This window comes from Euleptes europaea, chromosome 4 (genome assembly GCF_029931775.1).
Source record: "Euleptes europaea isolate rEulEur1 chromosome 4, rEulEur1.hap1, whole genome shotgun sequence".
Lineage (NCBI taxonomy): Eukaryota > Metazoa > Chordata > Lepidosauria > Squamata > Sphaerodactylidae > Euleptes > Euleptes europaea.
In genome coordinates, this window is record NC_079315.1 from 112828516 (window position 1) to 112853266 (window position 24751).

General features: G+C 47.4%; 1 protein-coding gene across 1 annotated transcript in view; it reads left to right on the plus strand.

Moving 5' to 3' along the window:
* MYO5B (myosin VB) overlaps positions 1 to 24751 on the plus strand; it is a 336132-nt gene that overhangs the window by 104740 nt on the left and 206641 nt on the right. The window contains exons 2-4 of the mRNA XM_056847832.1: positions 562 to 672; positions 11217 to 11388; positions 11659 to 11803. Coding sequence (XP_056703810.1) covers positions 562 to 672; positions 11217 to 11388; positions 11659 to 11803 — 428 coding nt within the window. The remainder of the gene's footprint in view (positions 1 to 561; positions 673 to 11216; positions 11389 to 11658; positions 11804 to 24751) is intronic.

Consider the following 24751-nt stretch of genomic DNA (forward strand, 5'->3'; position numbering starts at 1 on the left):
TGCGGAGGCGCCCCTGTGGGAAAGGGAAACAGAAAAGGCAGCTGGAGACAGATGCAAATTTTAAAGAAGCAGCTGCTTTTGAGGCACAGAAAAAGCCTGGATTGAAAATTAAAGCTGAGGTCGGCTGCAGGGCTTGTGCGGCTGAGGTCTTAAAGGTTCAGCACAGCAAATTCCTTGGCCTTAAAAGGCACCAAAGTGTTGAAAACTGGTCTCTCTCCTATCCCCTGTGTTATGTGAAGGGAAAAAAATACTCACCTGACACCTGCCCAGAAGTGGACACCGCAGTGCGAAACTGATAAGTGTGCCAATCCTACTTTGAGCAAACGTCTTTGCATTCGAAAGCATGAGGGGATGATAAGGCACTCTTGGAAAACTATGTACAAAAACAAGTTATTTTCAATCTTCTTTTTATTCTTATTTTAAGTAAAAATAAAACACATGAAAATCAGAAAATCTGGCCATTGTGGAAATTCGTCATCTCACCCTGCAGGGCTTTCTTATCGGCTTTGTGTGCTGAGTGGTTTTTAATTTCTATGCTTTCCCCCCCTCCTCTCTACACAGTATACAAGGGTTTGGATTCCTGACCCGGAGGAAGTGTGGAAATCAGCAGAAATCATCAAAGATTACAAAGAGGGAGATAAAACTCTACACCTGAAGCTTGAAGATGGAACGGTATGTATTCAAGCATGTTTACTCTGCTTTTCCAAACCTCTAGATAGCTTACAACGATGGACAAAAATGGAGAATAAATTCACCTTTACTGTATTGTTTAGTAGTTACTTCACTTATACGCCACCTTTCACGCTGTACACATGAACACCTGAAGCTGCCTTATACTGAATCAGACCTTTGGTCCATCAAAGTCAGTATTGTCTACTCAGACCAGCAGCGGCTCTCCAGGATCTCAGGCAGAGGTCATTCACATCACCTACTTGCTTAGTCCCTTTAACTGGAGATGCCAGGGATTGAACCTGGGACTAGGGTTGCCAACTTCCAGGTAATAGCTGGAGATCTCCTGCTGTTACAACTGATCTCCAGCTGATAGAGATCAGTTCCTCTGGAGAAAATGGCCACTTTGGCAATTAGACTCTATGACATTGAAGTCCCTCCCCTCCCCAAACCCTGCCTTCCTCAGGCTCCGCCCCAAAAACCTCCCGCTGGTGGTGAGGAGAGACCTGGCAACCCTACCTGGGACCTTCTGCATGCCAAGCAGATGCTCTACCACTGAGCCACTGCCCCTCCTAAAGTTAATTGTAACTTAGTGTGGGTCACATAATTAAACAACAGTTCAATGCAATAAGATGTGTACAATTTTTCACAGACCTTGAAACTACGATCCTGTTTTCTTTATTAAAAAATGTCATCCTCGATATTTCTGTTTTGCATATTCTGCAGAAAAATAGGCCTGAGTGAGCCTTCCAGACCTGGCTAGGCAGGGTATTTCACCATGTGGGAGCCACGACAGAGAATGATCATGTACGACAGCTGTTGCACTTACCCATTTTCAGGGTAACACCTTCAGAAGGCTTTGCTCTCCGATGAGTGAAGCTGTCTCAGTGGAGCATATCAAGAAGGGTGGTCCTGTAGTTATTGGGGCCCTAGGCCATGAAGGACTTCATAAGTGATAACCAGCACCTCAAATTGAATCTGGAAACTTAAAGTGCTCTGGTTAGACCTCACCTACTGTGTTCAGTTTTGGGCACCGCAATTTAAGAAAGATGTAGACAAGCTGGAACGTGTCCAGAGGAGGGCAACAAAGATGGTGAGGGGTCTGGAGACCAAGTCCTATGAGGAAAGGTTGAAAGAGCTGGGTATGTTTAGCCTGAAGAGGAGAAGGCTGAGAGGGGATGTGATAACCATCTTCAAGTACTTGAAGGGCTGTCATCTAGAGGAGGGTGCCGAGTTGTTTTCTGTTGTCCCAGAAGGTCGGACCAGAACCAACGGGTTGCAATTAGATCAAAAGAATTTCCGTCTAGATGTTAGGAAGAATTTTCTAAAAGTTAGAGCGGTTCCTCAGTGAAACAGGCTTCCTCGGGAGGTGGTGGGCGCTCTTTCCCTGGAGGTTTTTAAGCAGAGGCTAGGTGGCCATCTGTCAGCAATGCTGATTCTATGACCTTAGGCAGATGATGAGAGGGAGGGCACCTTGGCCATCTTCTGGGCATGGAGTAGGGGTCACTAGGGGTGTTGGGTGGAGGTAGTTGTGGATTTCCTGCATTGTGCAGGGGTCTGGACTAGATGACCCTGGTGGTCTCTTCTAACTCTATGATTCTTCATACTCTGCTCAACTCCTGGAAACTGAACTGCGGTGTTCTGAACTAACTAGAGTTTCTGAGTTGTGAACCTCATTCCAGTAGTCTAGCATTAAGGTCAACATGGCATAGATCCACATGGCCAGATTGACCAAGTCAAGGTCAGGAACCATCCTCCAAGCTAAATAAAGATAGGAGAAAGTATTTTCCCCCCAGCTGGATTAACTTTCTTCTGCAATAATGTTGGGTCCAGTATGACTTCTGGATGCCCACCCGAGTCAGCTGAACCCCATTAAATGTGAGAAGCACAATGCCCTCCAAGATCTTAGCTTTTCTCATCAGTATCCACCTCCATCTCCATCTCCAGTTTCCACTGACCGTATTTTTCGCTCCATAAGACGCACTTTTTTCCTCCTCAAAAGTAAGGGGAAATGTCTGTGCATCTTATGGAGCGAATGTGTATGAATCCGGCCCCCGGGGAGAAGGGCAAAGCTGTGAGAGGCCCTGGGAGCCATGGCTGACCCCCGGCCGCGGCAGCCCAGCGCAGAGCCAGCGCGCCCCGGGAACCGGCTAGGAAGCCGCCAGCCAGATGGGGGCGGGAGACCCCTCCCAGCTGCCCAGCACAGCGGCAATGGGGTGCAGAGCTGGGCCACCCCGGGAGCTGGCTGGGACGCCGCCAGCCAGATGGGGGCGAGAGGCACCTCCCAGCAGCCCAGCGCAGCCTCGGGACCGGGAAGCGCTGGTGTGTGTGTGCAGAGGTTTAACTGCTCTGCGCTGCCTGTCCAGGCAGTGCAGAGCAGTTTAAAGACCCCCCCACCGGGGTTCCAGGGACTCCCTGGAAGCTGGGCGGGCGGGGGGTCTTGAAAGGGCTCTGTGCTGCTTGGGATGGCAGCATAGAGGAGTTTAAAGACACCCCCCCCCGCTGTGCTTCCAGGGAGTCCCTAGAAGCCGGGCGCGGGGGGGGGGGGTCTTGAAAGTGCTCTGCGCTGCCTGGGATGGCAGCGTGGAGGAGTTTAAAGACCCTCCGCCGAGCTTCCAGGGAGTCCCTAGAAGCCGGGCAGGGAAGGGTCTTGAAAGTGCTCTGCGCTGCCTGGAATGGCAGCGTGGAGGAGTTTAAAGACCCTCCGCCGAGCTTCCAGGGAGTCCCTAGAAGCCGGGCAGGGAAGGGTCTTGAAAGTGCTCTGCGCTGCCTGGGATGGCAGCGTGGAGGAGTTTAAAGACCCTCCGCCGAGCTTCCAGGGAGTCCCTAGAAGCCGGGCAGGGAAGGGTCTTGAAAGTGCTCTGCGCTGCCTGGGATGGCAGCGTGGAGGAGTTTAAAGACCCTCCGCCGAGCTTCCAGGGAGTCCCTAGAAGCCGGGCAGGGAAGGGTCTTGAAAGTGCTCTGCGCTGCCTGGGATGGCAGCGTGGAGGAGTTTAAAGACCCTCCGCCGAGCTTCCAGGGAGTCCCTAGAAGCCGGGCAGGGAAGGGTCTTGAAAGTGCTCTGCGCTGCCTGGGATGGCAGCGTGGAGGAGTTTAAAGACCCTCCGCCGAGCTTCCAGGGAGTCCCTAGAAGCCGGGCAGGGAAGGGTCTTGAAAGTGCTCTGTGCTGCCTGGGATGGCAGCGTGGAGGAGTTTAAAGACCCTCCGCCGAGCTTCCAGGGAGTCCCTAGAAGCCGGGCAGGGAAGGGTCTTGAAAGTGCTCTGTGCTGCCTGGGATGGCAGCACGGAGGAGTTTAAAGATCCCCCCCACCGGGCTTCCAGGGAGTCCCTAGAAGCCGGGCAGGGAATGGTCTTGAAAGTGCTCTGTGCTGCCTGGGATGGCAGCACGGAGGAGTTTAAAGACCCCCCGCCGGGCTTCCAGGGAGTCCCTAGAAGCCGGGCGGGGGGGGGGGTTTGAAAGTGCTCTGCGCTGCCTGGGATGGCAGCGTGGAGGAGTTTAAAGATCCCCCCCCAACGGGCTTCCAGGGAGTCCCTAGAAACCAGGCAGGGGGGTGTCTTAAAAGTGCTCTGCGCTGCCTGGGATGGCAGCGTGGAGGAGTTTAAAGACCCCCCCCCGCCAGGCTTCCAGGGGCAGTACACCATTTGACTCAGAATATATTTTTTCTTGTTTTCCTCCTCTAAAAACTAGGTGCGTCTTATGGTCAGGTGCGTCTTATGGAGCAAAAAATACGGTATTTGTCTTTAGCTGTTGAACCACAGCAGCCAGGCTATGGCTCGAAACCTGCATAGCAGCGCAGAAATATAGAGCTGTGCGTCCTTGCACAACAAACTAATCTCCACTGGGAAAAAGTTATATTTGCCTGTGACACAATAGACTACAATATAGAGTATGCACACAGCCCTTGGTAAAAAAAAAAATCCCTTCTAGACAGATCAATTTCAAGCCCTCACGGAAAAAACCCTTATAAATAACACAGTGGTGTTACAGGCTTTCATTGGAGGCCATAGGTACCATATCACTCCAATTTGGGGCCATCTGCAGAGACTCCCAGTTTGTTTCTGGGCCCAGTTTAAGGTGTTGGTGTGGATTGTTAAAGCTGGGGTTGCCAACCTCCAGGTGGTGGCTGGAGATCTCCTGCTGCTACAACTGATCTTCAGGTGACAGAGAGCAGTTCCCCTGGATAAAATGGCCTCTTTGGCAGCTGGACTCTCTCTATGGCATTGAAGTCCTTCCGCTCTCCAAACTCTGCCCTCCTCAGACTCCATCCTCAAAATCTCCAGGTATTTCCCAACCTGGAGCTGGCAACCCTAGTTAAAGCCTACAGTTTGGGACCAGTGTGTGTTAAGGCCTGCTGGCACATGAACCTACCCAACTGCTACCTTCTGAGGTTACCTTCTGAGGTAACCTTCTGAGGTTAACTGCAACTTGAGACAGGGCCTCTTCTGTCACGGCACCAAAACCATGGAGCTCCCTCCCAGAGATGTTAACCTGTCCCCTTCTCTTACTGTCTTTCATCACCGGTGAAGGTCTTTTGTTTTATCTGGCATTTCCTGAACGATCTCTTCTACCTGCCCTTCGTTTTAATTGCTGTGTCTGTTTTTATACATGCATCTTACTTGGGGTTTTAAACTGGTTTTATGATGGTTCTACAGTGTTAATTGTTGGTCGCCTTGGTGGCCCTGATCGGGGAGAAAGGCAGAATATATATTCTGTAGATAAATGAAAATGAATAAATAATTTCCAGTGGGAAAAGCTCAGAAGTGGACGGCAGCCGTACAGACCTACTGAGCTGGGGAAGCCCGGAAACATATAGGCAGCCAATGTAGCTTATTTTAATATTGATGAAATTTAAACGGCCTCCAGATGTCACGCTTAACCTCGATTAAGTAAATACATTCACGGACTTGGCTTGTTCCCAGGCTCACCTGCTCTTCTTGTCTTTGTAGTGCAGGGAATTATGGTTAAAACTCATTTCAGGGTACCTGTAATGTGTGAATGCAGGTGTGTAAAACAGTCAAGGCATAGAACCCTGGTGTTTAAGGGGGGGGGGACACAAACTGAAGTTAACTCCTTTGCCAGCATCCATCAATCATGTGTCACTGGAGTTCATTTTTAACCGCAGTGTTCTCTGGAAGAAGGGGGAGAGGTGAAACAAGGTGTGAGCATGAACCAGACAACATGGTAGATTCTTGTACAGTTTTGCCCAACTGTGGTTATGAAGATAGATCACAATGGGTAGCTGTGTTAGTCTGTCTGTAGCAGTACAAAAGAGCAAGAGTCCATAAGCACCTTGAAGAGGTAGGGTTGCCAGCCTCCAGGTGGTGGCTGGGGATCTCCTGGGATTACAACTGATCTCCAGGCAACAAAAATCAGTTCACGCAATTTAAGAAAGATGTAGACAAGCTGGAACGTGTCCAGAGGAGGTCTGGAGACCAAGTCCTATGAGGAAAGGTTGAAGGAGTTGGGTATGTTTAGCCTGAAGAGGAGAAGACTGAGAGGGGATATGTTAACCATCTTCAAGTACTTGAAGGGCTGTCATATAGAGGAGGGTGCCAAGTTGTTTTCTGTTGCCCCAGAAGGTCGGACCAGAACCAACGGGTTGAAATTAAATCAAAAGTGTTTCCGTCTAGACATTAGGAAGAACTTTCTAACAGTTAGAGCAGTTCCTCAGTGGAACAGGCTGATTCTGTGACCTTAAGCAGATCATGGCATCTTGGCCATCTTCTGGGCATGGAGTAGGGGTCACGGGGTGTGTGTGGGGGAGGTAGTTGTGAATTTCCTGCATTGTGCAAGGGTTGGACTACATGACCCTGGTGGTCCCTTCCAACTCTATGATTCTCCCTGGAGAAAATGGCTGCTTTGGATGGTGGAGTCTATGGCATTATACCCTACTGAATTCCCTCCCCAAACCCCACCCCCCTTAGGCTCCACCCTCCAAATTTCCAGGTATTTTCCAACCTGGAGCTGGCAACACCAGCAGGAGGTCTTTGGCCTCTGCCATGTTTGGCCCTTCAGGACAACTGGGTGGCCTCTGTGTAAAACAGGAGGCTGGCATAGATGGACCATTGGCCCGATCCAGCAGGGCTATTTTGTGCACACCCCGGTCTTCATATTCCTAAATAATTTGTGTTAAGATTGTCAATTATGCAGTCTGGCTTCACGGGACTGAAATATGGCAAACGTAACTGGTCAGATACTGACGGGCACCCTGACAGCACTTCACGAGCTCTTCAAAAGCCATTTTGAAAATATGATCTGCGGTAGCAGCTTGGAGAGGCCCCGGCACATTTGCTCCTGCTAACAAAACATCCGTGTTGACAAGTGTGGAATTGATTGCTGCGATGAGTGCCATTTTTTGTCCAGAAGCGCCGGGGGAGTAAGTGAAGTTACCATGCGCCTAACCCACTTGGCTGCTATTGATGGCAACAGGAAATACGGTTTTTTCTCCCTTCATAAACATTTTTTTAATTGTTCAGGAACAGATCTGCTGTGTTACTAAACTAGTTAACAGATGCAGCTTCTACAAACTGAATGCTGTCCAAGGACATAGTGAATAATTCAGCAGGCCTGGCAAAGAGTCGCCCCTGCTGCTAGCATGCCGTATATTACCCTGTTACAGAGCAGGGAAGTTGGGGCCTTAGGAAGAAGAGCGAGACCTTGCGTGGGGAGTGTCGTCTTGGCTTGTTTTCTGAGAAATGTAGAGCTGGAAGGGACCTCAAGGGTCATCTAGTGCAGCCCTCTGCACAATGCAGGAAATTCACAATCCCCCTTCCCCCAGTGATCCCTGCTTAGGGTTGCCAACTTCCAGGTACTATACTGGAGTAAAGAGGGTGGAACTATAGTTGCACAATTCGTTATTGCAAAGGAAAAAACCGAGCAACTTAGGCTAACAAACCGAAGTATGTTACAAACATACCAACATTCAGTAGTCACGTATGTATCTCAATAATTCATTATACATCAAAGAATCCACTGTGTGGAACAAAGTCGTAAATGACAATAGTTTCCAATTATTAAAATTTGAAAACAATGTATTTAGTGTCTCATATGCACAAACAATGTTAGTCAACATACATCCGCACAAATGGTGCTTAGTTGAATACACAATCCATGTTAAACACATATGCATCCCGTTTAGAAGATGTTGCATTCCATGGTACAGCCATGAAGGAGCAGAACCTTATATGAATGGGTATAGTATGTCTATATTAGTCTTCTGAGGAAGATATTATTTTGAAACAGGAGAACGTTTACGGGAATCCTGTAAAGAAAAGAAAGGAAACATAAGAATCTCAAAGAAGATGTTATCTATGGACATGTACCTGTAATATTTACCTTGATGTGTTTAACGTAGATTGTGTATTCAGCTAAGCACCATTTGTGCGGATGTATATTGACTAACATTGTTTGTGCTTATGAGACACTAAATACATTGTTTTCAAATTGTAATAATTAGAAACTATTGTCATTTACGACTTTATTCCACACAGTGGATTCTTTGATGTACAATGAATTATTGAGATACATATGTGACTGCTGAATTTTGGTATGTTTGTAATATAGTTCGGTTTGTTAGCCGATGGCTGTTACTGCAGTAGGTATTCCCAGCGATGTATCAAGAGTTTGGAAATGTTATAAAAAACATCGCTTTAATAAAAGGGTTTTTGGATGCCACGGCTAAAAAATGGTTGGAAGACGTCTTCACAGCTAAAGGGGCCAAACAAAGTGCGAACAGTATTTTTTATAGCAGTTTCAAACTCTTTAAGTTGCTCAGTTTTTTCTCTGCAACCTCCAGTTACTTGCTGGAGATCTCCTGCTGTTACAACTGATCTCCAGCCGACAGAGACCAGTTCCCTTGGAGAAAATGGCAATTGGACTCTATGGCACTGATGTCCTGCCCTCCTCAGGCTCTGCCCCGACATTCTCCCGCTGGTGGCAAAGAGGGCCTTGCAACCCAACCCCCGCTCTATGCCCAGAGGAAGGCAAAAAACCTCCAGGATCCCATTGCAGTATGTCAGAAAAGCCAAGCAAAAGGTGGTAGAGGTAGAGAGCAGGAATATATCTGCTTGTTCTGATATCATGCTTGGTTTTGTTTTGAAGTTTTCAGTAGTAAGTTGGGCTGGTGGGTGAACACAGCCCTTTGCGTGAGTTCTGGGATCCTGCCGTGGTTGCTACTTGTAATTTGACAGCCGGAGAGCTTCCGCTGAAAACCTGTGGCCCCCCTCACATTTCTAGCCAGGATGGAAAAACGGATAGAAAATGTTTGTTGCTGATTTTTTAAATCAATATGCTTAGCTTTGGGGGTGGCATTCTGTGACTTTTAAACGTTTGGCTCCTTGAAATCATGTTTTGTTGATAAAATGTTGTAAATGAAATCACTGAAACATGATAGGCAATATGGGTTCTTTTTTGCCCTCCAAAAAATATACAGGATTTCCATGTAATTGCCGTGGCCTTTACAGGAGTGGATAATAGTGAATCCCTTCTGTAGTGAAAAAACATCTTTGTTATTACATTTTTATCCTGACAGCCAGCATGGTATAGTGGTTAAGAGCGGCGGACTCTAATGAGGTGAACCGGGTTGGTTTCCCCACTCCTCCACATGAAGCCAGCTGGGTGACCTTGGGCTAGTCACAGTTCTCTCTGAACATCTCTCAGCCCCACCTACCTCACAAGATGTCTGTTGTGGGGAGAGGAAGGCCGGTTAGAGTGTCCTTAAAGGTAGTGAAAATTGGGGTATAAAAACTAACTCTTCTTCTATTCTTCCTCCATGAATCTCAGAGCTGCAGACGGCGGCCTTCCCTTCCCAATAGATTTGTCAAGCTAAGAGTGTGAGGCTGCCTCAAGGTCTCCCAATGAATTTGTGGTTTAGGGCCAAACTAGATGTTTGCTTTTTTAAAGACTTGTGTCCGGGTTCTCCAGATCCTATTTGGGTTTCCCACAAGCACCTACTTGCCTAGTCCCTTTAACTGGAGATACCCGGGATTGAATCTAGGACCTTCTGCATGCCAAGCAGATGCTCTACCGCTCAGCCACAGCCCCTCCCCACTCCTTGCTGTGCTTGAAATGATTTAAAGGTCAGATAATATTATGGCCACACCAGGCCATCCTCCTAGCTGTCAGGCACTACCTCCTGCTGTTATTTTATTACTTATCTTTCACTCACCAAGGAAGGGATTAATTGCAGATGGCGAGGCAAGTCCTTCCCCTCGCTGAAACTGTTCTTGGCCTGTTGTTTTATAGGCTTTGACATCACAGAGATAGATAGTTTAGATGCTTTGACTTCACATCTGCTCCACCTGCCTCTTTCTCCTCCCTAAAGAATGGGGAAGTCATTTTTTAAAAAACCTGAGCGGATTAGCTGGGGGAATTCTATGAGGCACACTGTTGTGGCATTTCCAGCATATGGGAGGGCATATGGTAAAGCTTTTTCGGCTCCGTCTTAGCCCAAACAGCCGAGCTTCCAATTAAATCAGAGTAGCATGATCTTTCCTCCTTTTATCTGTAAACACCTTTCTCACCTCCCCCAGGGTGAGAACTTCCATCTTTAAAGATACCCAGCCAGAGAGAAGGGGAAGGCGGTAAAGAAGCTTTCTGAGTTAGAACCAGGATCTGCTGTACCACATTCGCAACCGGCTTACGCTTCTGATTAAGTTTGTGCTAAGCTTTGGTGCCTCTGGCAACTATGACCGTTTATGCATGGGAGGTTTAGCTTTGGATTTGCCGCTCTCTAGATGCAGATTTTCCTAGAAAACTGAGGTTCACTGTAGTAGAGCAGCTGGGCACGTAGCAAGAGCGCTTGCAGCTGCCAGATGGATCCTTGCCAGATGGATACCTGAATGATCTTACCGTAAAACTCCCCTAACAATGTTTTCTTAGGCAGTTCCTTCCCATTGCTTTGTTTGTGCTGAACTGATTCGGTTCAGAAGTTCCTCCTGATGTTGTGCATCTACATCCTTCCTAACAGAGAACTTGATGACGAAGACTTCTTCAATCAGGAGGGAATAGCTTTATTAAATAACCTGCTGGTAATTCGTCTTCTCTCCAAGCTGATGCATGCAACTACTGTTATTTTTATTCAATGAGCCCAAACCACCCAACCCTACTGTCCTGCCGTTTTTGCGTCCTGAAAACATGGTTTCATTGAGTTTTAGGGAAAGGAAAATGTCCTGTCTGTCTGTCTCTCTCTCTCTTGAGAGCCAGTGTGGTGTAGTGGTTAAGAGCGGTGGACTCTAATCTGGAAAACTGGGTTTGATTCTCCACTCCACATGAGCAGTGGACTCTAATCTGGTGAACTGGGTTGGTTTCCCCGCTCCTACACATGAAGCCAGCTGGGTGACCTTGGGCTAGTCACAGTTCCCTCTGAATGCTCTCAGCCCCACCTACCTCACAAGGTGTCTGTTGTGGGGAAGGGAAGGTGATTGTGAGCCAGTTTGATTCTTCTTTAAGTGGTAGAGAAAGTCAGCATAGAAAAACCAACTCTTCTTCTTCTCTCTCTCTCTGTGGATTTCCTGTAACCAGTACATTTTCTTCTATATTATTTCAGGTTGTGGAATACCCCATTAATCCTGAAGCCAACGATCTTCCCTTCCTGCGTAATCCAGACATTTTGGTTGGAGAGAATGACCTGACAGCACTAAGTTATCTCCACGAACCCGCAGTCTTGCACAACCTAAAAGTCCGATTCTTAGAATCGAACCATATTTACACCTACTGTGGTGAGCGCTCTAACTTGTCCTCTCTTGTAGTGGGTCTGCCTTGGGTGGGCAGCGGGAGGTGAAAGGTGAGAAAGGACCAGGATCCTAAGCTACACAAGCAGTGTTGTGCACACACTGGGGAGCTTAGCCAGAGTTTGTTTTAGCATTGTGTTAAAGCATGCACATATAAGGAACTATTAATGTGTAGTGTTGGCGTTGAACATTGCGCACACTCCCCTTTTGGCTTTGATGTGGTTGTAACTTTTATTTTTGCTTCTTTTTTTCTTTAAGGTATTGTGCTTGTTGCCATTAATCCCTATGAACAGTTGCCAATCTATGGACAAGATGTCATTTATGCATACAGTGGCCAAAACATGGGGGATATGGATCCTCATATCTTTGCGGTGGCAGAGGAAGCTTATAAGCAAATGGCCAGGTAAGCAGAAGATTCCTCCACCCCGACTCCTGTCCTCTTCCTCTTCAGTAGCTTAACCTCTGGGCATTGAGCAGGGTCACTGGGGGAGTGGGGGAGAGGTAGTGGTTAATTTTCTGCATTGTGCAGGGGGTTGGACTAGATGACCCTCGAGGTACCTTCCAGCTCTATATTTCCAGGTTTCTTGCCCAGCCCCCTCCAGTGCCTCACTGCCCTCTACCTGCTGTGGGAGATGTCCTGCACCATGCCCTTTTGCTGCTAACCTTTTCACTGCCATCTTTGCGTATTTCCTCAGCCCAGAGCCCCCCAGGCATGCCTCCTCAAACTCTGATTCTGGCCCAGCTGGCAGTGGAAGAAGGGATGAACTCCCACCCTTTGTGTGACTTTTGTTGATTTCTGAAAAACATCTGGTTGGATACTTTAGGAAATAGAATGCTGGAATTGATAGGAAGGTAGAGAGAACTTGTCGGATTTTATCCATTCTAGCCAAATATTATCTTCCCTTAGATTACGCTGTTCCTCTTATCTGATCTCGATGCTGATACCGAGAAAATTTATCAGATTGCGAAATATCTGACGCATGTAATGGCTGTAAAATTGACATGACAAAATGGTTCTGTTCTGTGCTAAGCTTTAAATAGGTTCAGGCTGTTTCTGTAAAACTGTTTCCCTTGTACAATGTAAATGCTTAAGACTCTGTCAATGAGCAATAAAGGTTGATGATGATGGAATTGGTAGGAGCCAAGGGAATAGTTTGCCTAGGGCACCAAAAAAACTCTTGGCCAGCCCTAGTTGGGTCACTGTACAAAGTAAATTTGGACTTGTGGGTCACCATACCAAACAAGTTGGGAACCACTGTTCTAAGACTCGGTTTGGAGCCAGACACCACAGCCGGGCCTGTTTGTTCACACACACACACATCTTCCCCCGGTGTGGTTTGAGCAAATCTAGGTGAGTTAGATCACTGTTTTTTTAATTCACATTTTCCATTCACAATTTAGATCGGTTGCTACATCCATAAAAAACATATTGATTGCAAACGGAGGTAGATCTTTAGGCAGCCTCATAGTGCACACTGTAACTTTCTTAAATATTTAATGTTTGTCCTTTTTAAAAAAACAAAAATGGCCTACAATATACTGTGTATTTTTAGGTAACTCTGTGCTCATGATCCCAAATAAGGTCGCTTTTACAGCTTGCAGCCGCCGTAGATTTTTGTGGAGAGGTAGTGGCTGGAACCCGCACTAGAAGGTGTTTCTATCTCCTTTGTAACGTAACTGCCCAACTCTTCCCTGCCACACCCCACGAAAAAGTAAACAAGTTCAACCAGAAGGAAAGGGTACTGGGCAGTTCCATCTTCTCCGCTCGGCCTTCTGCCCGCATGCAGTGGTGTAGTGGTTAAGAGCTGTGGTTTGGAGCTGTGGACTCTGAACTGGAGAACCGGGTTTGATTCCCCACTCCTCCACATGAGTGGCGGAGGCTAATCTGGTGAACTGGATTTGTTTCCCCGCTCCTACACACAAAGCCAGCTGGGTGACCTTCGGCTAGTCACAAGCTCTCAGCCCCACCTACCTCCCAGGGTGTCTGTTGTGGGGAGGGGAAGGGAAGGTGATTGTAAGCCAGTCTGAGTCTCCCTTAAGTGGTAGAGAAAGTCGGCATATAAAAACCAACTCTTCTTTTTCTACTACTGTGCTTATTCCTGTATTAAGAGGTCCCGCCAGGGAGCAAAGGTGCGAACTCGGCAGGTTCAGCTTCACTGACCTTGCTCAAAAGACAAAAATGGCTGTGGAGATTTCCACATCTCTCAGAAGTCTCCGCCAGGCCTAACTTGTCAGCAACTTCTGACAGCAGCCTGGGCCAATTCTGGGGCAGGAGTGGGTGGATTCAACCCCCCCAAATTAAGACTCGCGAGAAACACCTCGGCGCAGCAGTGCCGGAATCAGCCGCAGCGCCTTGTCATAATGATAAAGTTGCCATGGAAGTTAACAGTGGTGCAAAGAAAGAAAAGGATCGATAAGGAGACCCAGAAAACGCTTCTGCTTACCAAATGAAAAGGGGGAAAAGTAAAATAAACGAACGTTCCTATTTAAAAAAACTCCGCTGCAAGTTCCTGGAATCTGCTGACGCACTGCTAAACAAGGGCGCTTCAAAAGAAAGACAAAGGAACATTCTCCGAGCACAAAAAGACAGTCTAACCTTTTCAGATACAGCAAGGGGATTTTGTAATTCTGCACTAAGGGATTCCAAATTGTGCAAACCCGAAACACAAGTTCTCCAACTGGAATAGACGCATGAACGTCTCGACAGTGTTATCTGTTTTGATTTTGTTTTATTAAGCGCCATCGTGTTGTTTAAGTATATTTATAGTTAAAGCCTTCCCAGTTCCAACTTGGAAGGCTTTGAGAGGGAAGTGGACATGTTCATGGAGGAGAGGGCTTTTCATGGCTACTAGTAAAATGGATCCTAGTCATGCTGCATACCCATTCTCTCCAGGATCAGAGGGAGCATGCCCATTATCTTAGGTGCGGTGGAAGACTGGCAGGACAATGCTGCTGCAGTCGACTTGTTTGTGGGCTTCCTAGAGACACCTGGTTGGCCACTGTGTGACCAGACTGCTGGACTTGATGGGCCTTATGCTGTGGTGTTTAACAGTTTTAAATTGCATTATATCATATTTGTATTGGTGAGCTGCCCTGAGCCCGGCTATGCAGGGGGAGGGCAGGACATACATGTCAACAACAAATAAATAAATAAAACATCTAGGGCTGGTCAATTTGCTTACCTACACAAATGGTTTGTGGAAGATTTTTTGGGTTAAGAAGAAGAAGAGTTGGTTTTTATATGCCGACTTTCTCTACCACTTAAGGCAGAATCAAACCGGCTTACAATCACCTTCCCTTCCCCACAACAGACACCCTGTTTTGCTCCGTTCCCCACTTTCATCATTGTTCAGAATATTATTCCCCCTTCCCAAAATAGTCATAAACTTTCTTGAATGTTGCAGATTAAATAAAAAACAAACTACAATTTTACATAATCTACAGGACATCACACTTTGCTGAATAGTGGTCCCAGTTTTCCCCCGGAACCCTAAAATTCCCCCCTTGGGGGAATTCTGCCTTGTTGAGAACCCATGACTTAAAGCAGTGGCGGAGAACCTTTTTTCCGCCAAGGGCCATTTGGATATTTGTAACATTATTCACGGGCCATTCGCCACTTCCGCCCCAGCCCTCTTGTAGTACAGAGGGAATACGTTTCTCCATGGCCCGGGTGGGAAAAGGTTAACACAGTTTCTTGAGCGGTCCTAGCAGCTCCATAGCTAACAACTCTTCTGCAAGGGGGGAAAAGGTTCCTTTTCTTGCCAAAACAAACTCACATCTGCCTTGTGAACAGACTTTCCTTTTCTTGCCCAAACAAACTCGCTCTGCCTTTCCAGTTGCACATGCCTGTTCTTGGCGTTAGACCACAAGAACGTAAGAAAGGCCATGCTGGATCAGACCAAGGCCCATCAAGTCCAGCAGTCTGTTCACACAGCGGCCAACCAGGTGCCCCTAGGAAGCCCCCAAACAAGACGGCTGCAGCAGCATTATCCTGTCTGGGTTCCACAGCACCTAATATAATAGGCAGGCTTCTCTGATATAGGAGAGAACAGGTATGCATCCTGACCAGTATCCATAAGAAAGGCCCTGCTGGATCAGACCCAGGCCTATCAAGTCCAAAAGTCTGTTCACACAGTGGCCAACCAGGTGCCTCTAGGAAGCCCACAAACAAGGCGACTGCAGCAGCAGCATCCTGCCTGCATTTTCACAGCACCTAAGATAATAGGCATCCAGCTTGTATCCTGGAGAGAATAGGTATGCATCAGTATCCATTTTGACTAGTAGCCACGGATAGCCCTCTCCTCCATGAACATATCCACTCCCTTCTTCAAGCCTTCCAAGTTGGCAGCTATCCCTACATCCTGGGGCAGGAGTTCCACAATTTAACTATGCATTGTGCTGCAGGAGAGATTTTGTGCGTTGTAGCTTACCGTGCATGTCGGAGCTTTCTTAATTCTCCATGTAAATTTTTGGGGGAAATCGTATGTCTTCCCTGCTTACAAATTGTCCATGGTCAAGTTACAGGAAAAATCATGATGAAAATACAAGATGTTTTTCTCGCTGGGCTTGAGGGGGAAGCCGAGACTGACATTCTTCTGGCAGCATTTTTGCGAGGCGTTTGCTTGAGTGCAGAGCTGATGGCTCTGAGCTCCCCCTGGCCTGATCTGAGAGACTCTGACATTGCTTGTCAAGTGGTAATGGCTGTCCTGGATGCTGTGCTTGTCTCTGCTCTCTAGTCAGGGACTCTTTTACTGTAGAATCGGGAAGATACGGACAGTATTTCCCCCCCTCTCCATCTTGTGGCCGTCTGATCTTTTGAGCCCCGTGGTGCAGAGTGTTAAGCTGCAGTACTGCAGTCCAAAGCTTTGCTCACGACCTGAATTCGATCCCGACGTAAGTTGGTTTCAGGTAGCCGGCTCGAGGTCGACTCAGCCTTCCATCCTTCTGAGGTCAGTAAAATGAGTACCCGGCTTGCTCTGGGGGTAAAGGGAAGATGACTGGGGAAGGCACTGGCAAGCCACCCCGTAAATGTCGGGATGTGACATCACCCCATGGGTCAAGAATGACCGGGTGCTTGCACAGGGGACCTTTACCTTTTTAAGTCAATCCTGGGGCTCAAACCCTGAGCCAGCGTGGTGTAGTGGTTAAGAGCGGTGGTTTGGAGCGGTGGACTCTGATCTGGAGAACCGGGTTCGATTCCCCACTTCTCCACATGAGCGGCGGATGCTAATCTGGGGAACTGGATTTGTTTCCCCACTCCTACACATGAAGCCAGCTGGGTGACCTTGCGCTAGTCACAGTTCTCTCAGCCCCACCCACCTCACAAGGTGTCTGTTGTGGGGGGGAGGGAAAGCAGTTGTAAGCCACTTTGAGATTCCTAAAAGTGGGGCATAAAAACAAACTCTTTCTTCTTCTTGTGTCTGAAGCCACGAAGTCAAGTTTTGTGGAAGTGTTTGCACAAAAATGCTTGTATGTTTTTATAAATGGCGAATGCTACCTACACAAAATAACCAGGAAAAGACTAACTAATGGTTTTGAAAGTTTTGTGTAATAAAGGGATTTTTACCCCTTTATTTTATAATATGTATAGTTGTTTTCATTGTATAAATTAGGCATTGGGGTGGGTTGGTGGGGAGGTTTTTTGGTTTTGTTTGGTTAATCCATCAGTTTTAGCCCTGAGCTCTCCCCTGCATTTGAAAGCCGGTTTAGATGGACTAGCTGTCTAATCCAGTGTGACACGTCCTTTGTGCGCTGCGTGTTTCAGAAGCACTGGGCTGACCCAAATTGCTCTGTTCAGACTGCTGGCCTGCATGAGGCTTGATTGTGCTGTCCCTCGCGTGGCACAGTTCAAGAGAGGAAAAAAGGGGACGCGCGGAGGATCCCTGCGATTGCTTGTTATGTAGGTTGTTGGTTCTTGCACTGGAGGGAGAAAAAACCCCAGAAACATCTGAACATGCAGCCTAAAGGCAATATGTAGGGGAAAACCTATTTGGTAATGGCTGGGTTCTTTTTTTTACGGGGGTAGGGGAGTTGATGCAAACGTAATAAGATCATTGGCTGGAAGTCAAAATTACATGAATTTATCATTGAAACAGGTTGGAGTCCGCTAGCACCTTAGAGATCAACAAGAATTTTCAGAGCAAAAGCATTCAAGGGTGAAGCTCCCTTCGTTGGATAGGAATGGAGAATCCCGAGTCCTTATATCCCAGTCTAAAGGTGTGAGGGACGTTCTATCATAACTTCTTTCTTTGCAACATCCCTCCCACTGTTTTTAATTAATGTTATTTATAGTCTGACTTTGAGCATTGAAGAAAGCTGATAGGAAGGAAGTAGATTCCTTGGAAATGTGGTGTCAAAAAAACATACCTGTGGGTTATAGATCAAATCAAGCCTGAACTGACCCTAGAAGCTAAAATGACTAAACTGAGGCTGTCGTATTTTGGTCACGTCATGAGACGACAAGAGTCACTGGAAAAGACAGTCATGCTAGGAAAAGTCACTGGAAAAGACAATCATGCAGCAGTAAAAGAGGAAGACCCAACAAGAGATGGATTGACTCAATAAAGGAAGCCACAGCCCTCAGTTTGCAAAACCTGAGCAAGGCTGTTAAGGATAGGGCATTTTAGAAGACATTGATTCATAGGGTCGCCATGAGTCAGAAGCAACTTGACGGCACTTAACACACACACACACACACACACACAGTCCGACTTCCTCACTTGACACTCAAGGTTGATTAGTAGAAAAAGTAAGTTAAACAAGTAAGTTAAAAGTAAGTTAAACAAGTGTAGGGGAAGAAGGAGAGCCAGCATGGTGTAGTGCAGGGGTGTGGAACCTTTTTTCTGCCAAGGGCTATTTGGATATTTATAACATCATTTGCGGGCCATACAAAAATTATCAACTTAAAAATTAGCCGGCCAATACGTTTCTCCATGGCCCGGGTGGGAAAGGGTTAACACAGTTTCTTGGGCAGTCCTAGCAGCTCCATAGCTAAAGACTCTTCTGCAAGGGGGGAAAAAGGTTCCTTTTCTCAGCAAAACAAACTACATCTGCCTTGAATAGAGGCTATTCCTGTCTGCGGGAGGGTACGGATCACCAGTCTTAGATTCTTCTGAGCTAGAGATCTGCCAGGACCCACGAAGGGCCAGACCAAATGATTTCACGGGCCTTAAACGGCCCCCGGGCCTGACGTTCCCCACCCCTGGTGTAGTGGTTAAGGTGTCAGACTAAGATCTGGGAAACCTAGGATCGAATCCCCACTCGCGCCACGGAAGCTTGCTGGGTAACCTTGGGCCCGTTGCACATTCTGAGCCCTGACCCTGGCTAGTATTTGGATGGGAGATCTCCAAGGAATACCAGGGGCATGACACAGAGGCAGGCAATGGCAAACCACCTCCCAATGCCTCTTGCCTTGAAAACTCCACCAGGGTTCGCCGTAAGTCAGCTATGACTTGATGGTAAAAAGGGAGGGGAGACCCCTTTTTCTGCCTGTCTGGGCATCGATCGATAGCATGATCTAAAGGCCCGTCTTCATGGTCAAGCTATTTTCCAGGCTCTTCTAAAGCAGAAAATGAGGAACTACTGCGGAGGAAGAACTAACAGTGGTTTCTCCCCAGAAATGCTGTCAGTCTTTCGCCCTTAAAAATCTTCTATTGAAAAGCAACAGCAGCCCTTAGTTTGGGAGGAAACTCTGAACCTCTGTCAGGAAAGAATGATAATCGCTGGACTTGCGAGTGCTCAGGATGGTTAGATGGCATTTGGCCTCTTCAGAGTGGGGAAAGGTCTGAGTGAGGATTGAAATCCATGGTGAGATTTGAGGCGGCTGATCTGAGGGCCAGGGGCATGTAGTGTTGTTAGGTCCAAGTCAAAGGCTGGGTTGTTTGTAGGTCTAGATCCAAAGCGTCAGTACCAGAAACATAATCAAAATGAAGAGTCAGAGTCCGTTCCAGGGTCAGAGTCACACGATTCTCAGGAGTAGTTAGAGTTCACAGCAATCACGAGGTGGTTGCAACACACTGAGCTGGACAAAGCGGCCTGTATAAACAGGCCCAAAGTGGACCAGCTGTTGTTCATTACCTGGTCTCGGCATTCCCTGCCTGGTGATGCTCATCAGCCTCATTACTGTCATCAAGGAGTGTGCTTTGTTGGGTTTGTAATTTAGCACTCCTTCTCCAATTGTGTAGTTGTGCCCTGAGTCTTTTGCGCCTCTGCTCTAGTGGTGCGGGGCGGGGGGGGGGCTCTCTGGTGACTGTTTGAGGCGGAACTTCTGGTACAGGTGAGTCCCCTGGGCTTGGCTTTAGGCACGGGGAGGTCCCTTCTGTCTGTGGTTGCTCAGCCAGCTGCTGCTTCTCTCTTTCACTGCCTTTTGCTTCAAGGACCTTTTCATCTGAGGAAGCCTCAGCAGGCTGACCCATGACACCTGCTGTGGAAAAAATGCAGTCTTTTTAGGGCTGCCGTTTAGCAAAGGAGGGCCCTCCATTGATGACTTAGGCCTCTGCAAGAGAATCTGAACTGTGCTTGCCTCCCCCTGTGCATGGAGAGCAAAAAATCATACATAAGACGAAATGTAAATATAATTGCCATCTGTAATAGGATACGGGTGCCTGGCTCCTGTTGAAAGAGGGATTATTGAAGTGACAATGGGAAAGAGGATCTTATTCGACTCCCCTCCAGGCTTCCTTATTTCCCACAAATGTGCTGTGGAGCCTTTTTGGTTTAAAATAAACAAATGAACATTTAACATGCACATTGGCAGCATCTGCTTTCCTATGCAAATGTCATTCTGGAATGTAGATGCACAGCCCTTTCATAAAGGGAAGAAAATATACTAACAGGGACTGAAGTTGAATGGGATATCTCCTCTTTGGTCCGAAGGCAGTTGAAGGGGAGGTGGAGGTGCAGCCGACTCCTGTAACAAGGAAATTGGAGGGGGGGCGTTATTCCTTCAAACTGAATTTGAACGAAAAGCTAAATGTGGAGTCGGTGCTTAGAGTTCACAAGCTTAAGATGTGCACTTTAGCCTGCTGGAATTGGTGGGTTTAAGCCTGCTAACTATACATTGGAATGTAGCCAGGGAGTTCGAGGAACAACCCAAGTGCCAGCAATTGCAGCAATTGATTATAGGATCTGTGCGTGCTGGATGGGTCTGGCAGTATTAAGCTAATCACCCGGGATGCGATGCTGTTAAAGTTAAGCACTTTTAACTCAGCACTGATTTCAGTGGGAAAGGAAGCGAGGGACGTATAATTGAAATCAGTGGTGCTTAAAGCCACTCCTTTTTTAAAAATGGCCACCGTCATGCATTTCTTGGTGTAATGCCTACATTAAAGTATTGCATTGCGGTCACTGTGAGGGGCCGTGGCTCAGTGGTAGAGCATCTGCTTGGCATGCAGAAAGCCCCACGTTCAATTCCCGGCATCTCCAGTTAACGGAAGGGGGGGGGAAACCCTCCAGGAGCCCTGGCCAATTTGGCCTGGAGGAAAATTGCTTCCTAACCTCAAAAGTGGCAACTGGCATTACCCTGGGCATGTAAGAAAGGGCCACGAGAGCCAACCCTTCCTGCCTTCCCATTCATGATCTGCCTAAAATGGATTGGCTCAATAAAGGAAAGCACGGCCTTCAGTTTGCAAGACCTGAGAAAGGCTGTTAAGGTTAGGATGCTTTCGAGGTTATTAATTCATATGGTTGCCATAAGTCACAAGCAGTTTAACACACACGCACGCACACACAAACAGAGCCCAGGATGCTGTTTGCCCCATAGGAGAAAATTAGCCAGTGTTTGCCCCCTGCAGGATTGGCTTTGGAGAGGTGTTGTAGGTGTCGGACTAGGCACTGGGAAACCCAGGTTCAAATCCCCACTCTGCCATAGAAGCTTGCTCGGTGACCTGGGGCCAGTCAAACACTCCCTCGGACTAACCTACCTCTTTGGGTTGTTGTGAGGATAAAATGGAGGAGAGGAGAATGATGTAAGCTGCTTTGGGTCCCCATTGGGGAGAAAGGTGGGGTATAAATACACCAGATAAGTAAATAAATCAATCAGGAAAGTAGTATTCAAGGGGAAAGAGTTAAGCCCTGTTACTTAACCGCTGCAGCCTTTTTTGACCCTTCTCCTCAGAGCTCTTGGGGTTTTTTGTTTGTTTGTTTGCCATCAAGTCACAACTGACTTGTGGTGATCCAGTGGGGTTCTCAAGACAAGAGACGTTCAGAGGCGGCTCGCCGTTGTTTGCCTCCACATCACACGCCTAGTGTTGCTCGGAGGTCTCCTATCCAAATACTTACCAGGATCAAGCCTTCTTAGCGTCTGAGATCTGATGAGATCAGGCTAGCCTGGGCTATCCAGGTCAATATTTAGAAAATGCAGGGGATCTGCTTGTGGATCTCCCTCCATCATGGTCTAAGAGAATTTTCTTGTGACTGCCCTGCTGGCTTTCCCTCCCCGCCCTCCTTCTCCCTTCCCATAATACAGCTACTTTCAGGCCTGTTCTGAGTGTGGCATCTGATTCAGAAGATATTTGTACATTCGTTGAAGACGTGCTTATCGACGAGACATTTTAAGGTTCCTCTGCTCGGGGTTGCATAACAGTCCGGCGGCGGTTTCTGCAGTTTTCCCAAAGCATGCTCCTTTCCCAGCAGACCGCTGTGTTAATCTCGAGGAAGAGGCGTTTGAAAGGATAACGGTGCGACTTTGCTGCAGAGAAGAAAAGCATGAGTAACAACCGGCGATTGGGTTGGCATTTAACCAAATCCCTTTGTAATATTGGATGTAGAAGTGCTGTCGGTGGGGAGCTGCTGACATGACAGCTTCCCTAGTAAGATGGAAAAGCATTTGCACATTTTCGGCGTGCGAAAGAGAAATGTGCTGGGCAAACTATCCATCTGGTGACCGGACTAGTGCGTTCGGAGGCTTCTTTCCAGAAACGGTGCTAAAACCGTGAAGCAAGTATGGCACAGCCAGCTGCCTTAGAAGCATATCTCGAGCTGGAAGAATCTCTGACCGTTCGTACAGCAGAAGATAATCAGTGCTGATTTGCAGGAACATATGTCAGGTTAATGCCTGTTCAAGGAGAGTTCAATCGACCCATTTGTATTTGGAATGTTAAGGTCGATAGTCTGTGATTTTACCACCTTGGTTTCTAGTATACTGATAATTGGGTGGATTTGTCCAGATCAAGTAGACTCCCTGGCCTATATTGTTTTAATATAGCGGTCCCCAAACTTTTTTGGGCCACTGCCCCCTGGTTCCACAAATTCAACCCCAACACCCCCACCCTATCCTATAAAAAGCATTATTCAAAATAGGGGGGTTTGCATGCCTCACTAAAGGAGATAATAACAATAAAATTTCCAAACAGTAACAATTAATCGCACGCTTATTCAAAATCAAATTAAAACTTTCTAGTTGAAATTTATTCAACACAACTGATAAACTTGATCCAGTGGTCCCAGCTCTTCAAAGTCTGGAAAAAATTCTGATACTTTTCACCAAATTTGCCGGCATGGTGCCATAGCTTGATGTATTGTAAATTAGTGAACAACACAGAGGGGCCGACCTCTAGTACACCCCTGCTGCCCCTTTGCCTCTTAGTGCCCCCCCCCAGGTAATCCCACCACCCCCAGGGGGTGGTACTGCCTACTTTGGGCACCACTGTTTTAATATGTTCTCAAAATCATACTACACAAAATAAATATATCACTCCCTAGATAAAACGGCTAAAGACACTTTTGAAACTGCGTTATCTGCTGTCAAGTAGATCAGTCAATTGCGTGAGAGATGTGGCAACTTTTCTTTTTGTAGTGTCAAGGGGAAAATTAATTTTCATTTCTCCCTTTTTAAAGTGTGAAATGGCAGATAAATAGCCATTGGCTGTTAAATCGAGGGAAAGAGAATTGTGTGAAATGGAACCCCACCTGGGAAGCGCTCAAAAGCTAACAACTTCCCTTGACGCAACGACGTTGTTTTTGTGCATTCAGCTTGTTTGGCACAAACAGGAAGCTGAGCTGGGAAAGACACTTCACGGGGATGCTGATCACTTAACAAGCAAATTGTGTGTGAATTGAGACCACAATTTTCTCCATCCTTTTTACACGAGAGAATTAAATCCCAGAATTCCCTCATAGCCCAGACTCTTCTGGGGGATCAGCTCACATATGGCAGCCTGAAGACTGTAGTTCGGGGTGTCAGACTCGTTTGTTACAAGGGCTGCAGAGGACATAAATGTCACTTGGTTGGGCCGGGCCATGCCTCGCCAGCCCAGATTGGGGACTGGGGGTGGTGGTGCTGCCTTGGCTGGCTTGCTAACAGAATAAGAGCTCTCAAGGAGCCGGAGATGGCCTGCGGGCCTTATGTTTGATACCCCTGCTGTAGTGGGTGTTCAGGAGCATATAGGAGAAGTTGGCCCTTCAGATATGTGGGGCCTTTAATGCCCTTCATGACTTGAGGCCCACATATCTGAAGGACACAACTAGAAACTGCAAAATCAGGTCAGTACTCCATCCAGTCCAGCATAGCGGCCCACCAGTTTCCCTGGAGGGCAAATCAGACCATAGAGACCAAGGCTGGGGAGGGACTGTGGCTCAGTGGTAGAGCATGTGCTTGGCATGCAGTAGATCCCAGGTTCAGTCCTCAACATCTTCAGCTAAAAAAGATCTCTCAGTAGGTGATGTGAAAGACCTCAGCCTGAGGCCCTGGAGAGCCACTGCCTGCCTGACTAGACAATACTGAACTTGATGGGCGAAGGGTCTCATACAGAATAAGGCAGCTTCATGTGTTCATGTGTGTGTTTGCAAGCAGAAGGTCGCAGGTTCAATCCTCAGCATCTCCAGCTAAAGACGATCTGGCAGTAAGTGATGTGAAAGACCTCAGCCTTAGGTCCTGGAGAGCCGCTGCCAGCCTGAGTAGACAAGACTGACCTTGATTGATGAAGGGTCTGATTCAGTATAAGGCAGCTTCATGTGTTCATGGCCCTCCGCTACTGCTGCCTGCAGCAGTGGTAGTCAAGAGTTTTGCTGCCTCTGCATATGGAGGTCCCATTTAGTCACCATGGCTAGCAGCCACTGATGGACTCCATGAGTCTGTCTAACTCCCTTTTAAATCTGTTTGTGCTTGTGGCCTTCGCTGCCTCTACTGACTAGAGGTGGCATGTAGGTGTAGCCAGCATGGAGTAGTGATTAAGAGCGTCGGACCCTAATCTGGAGAACCGGGTTCGTTTCCCCACTCCTCCACATGAAGCCTGCTCGGTGAGCTTTGGCCAGTCACAGTTCTCTTCAAACTCTCTCAGCCTCACCTACCTCACAAGGTGTCTGTAGTGGAGAGAGGAAGGGAAGGTGATTGTAAGCAGCTTTGAGACTCCTT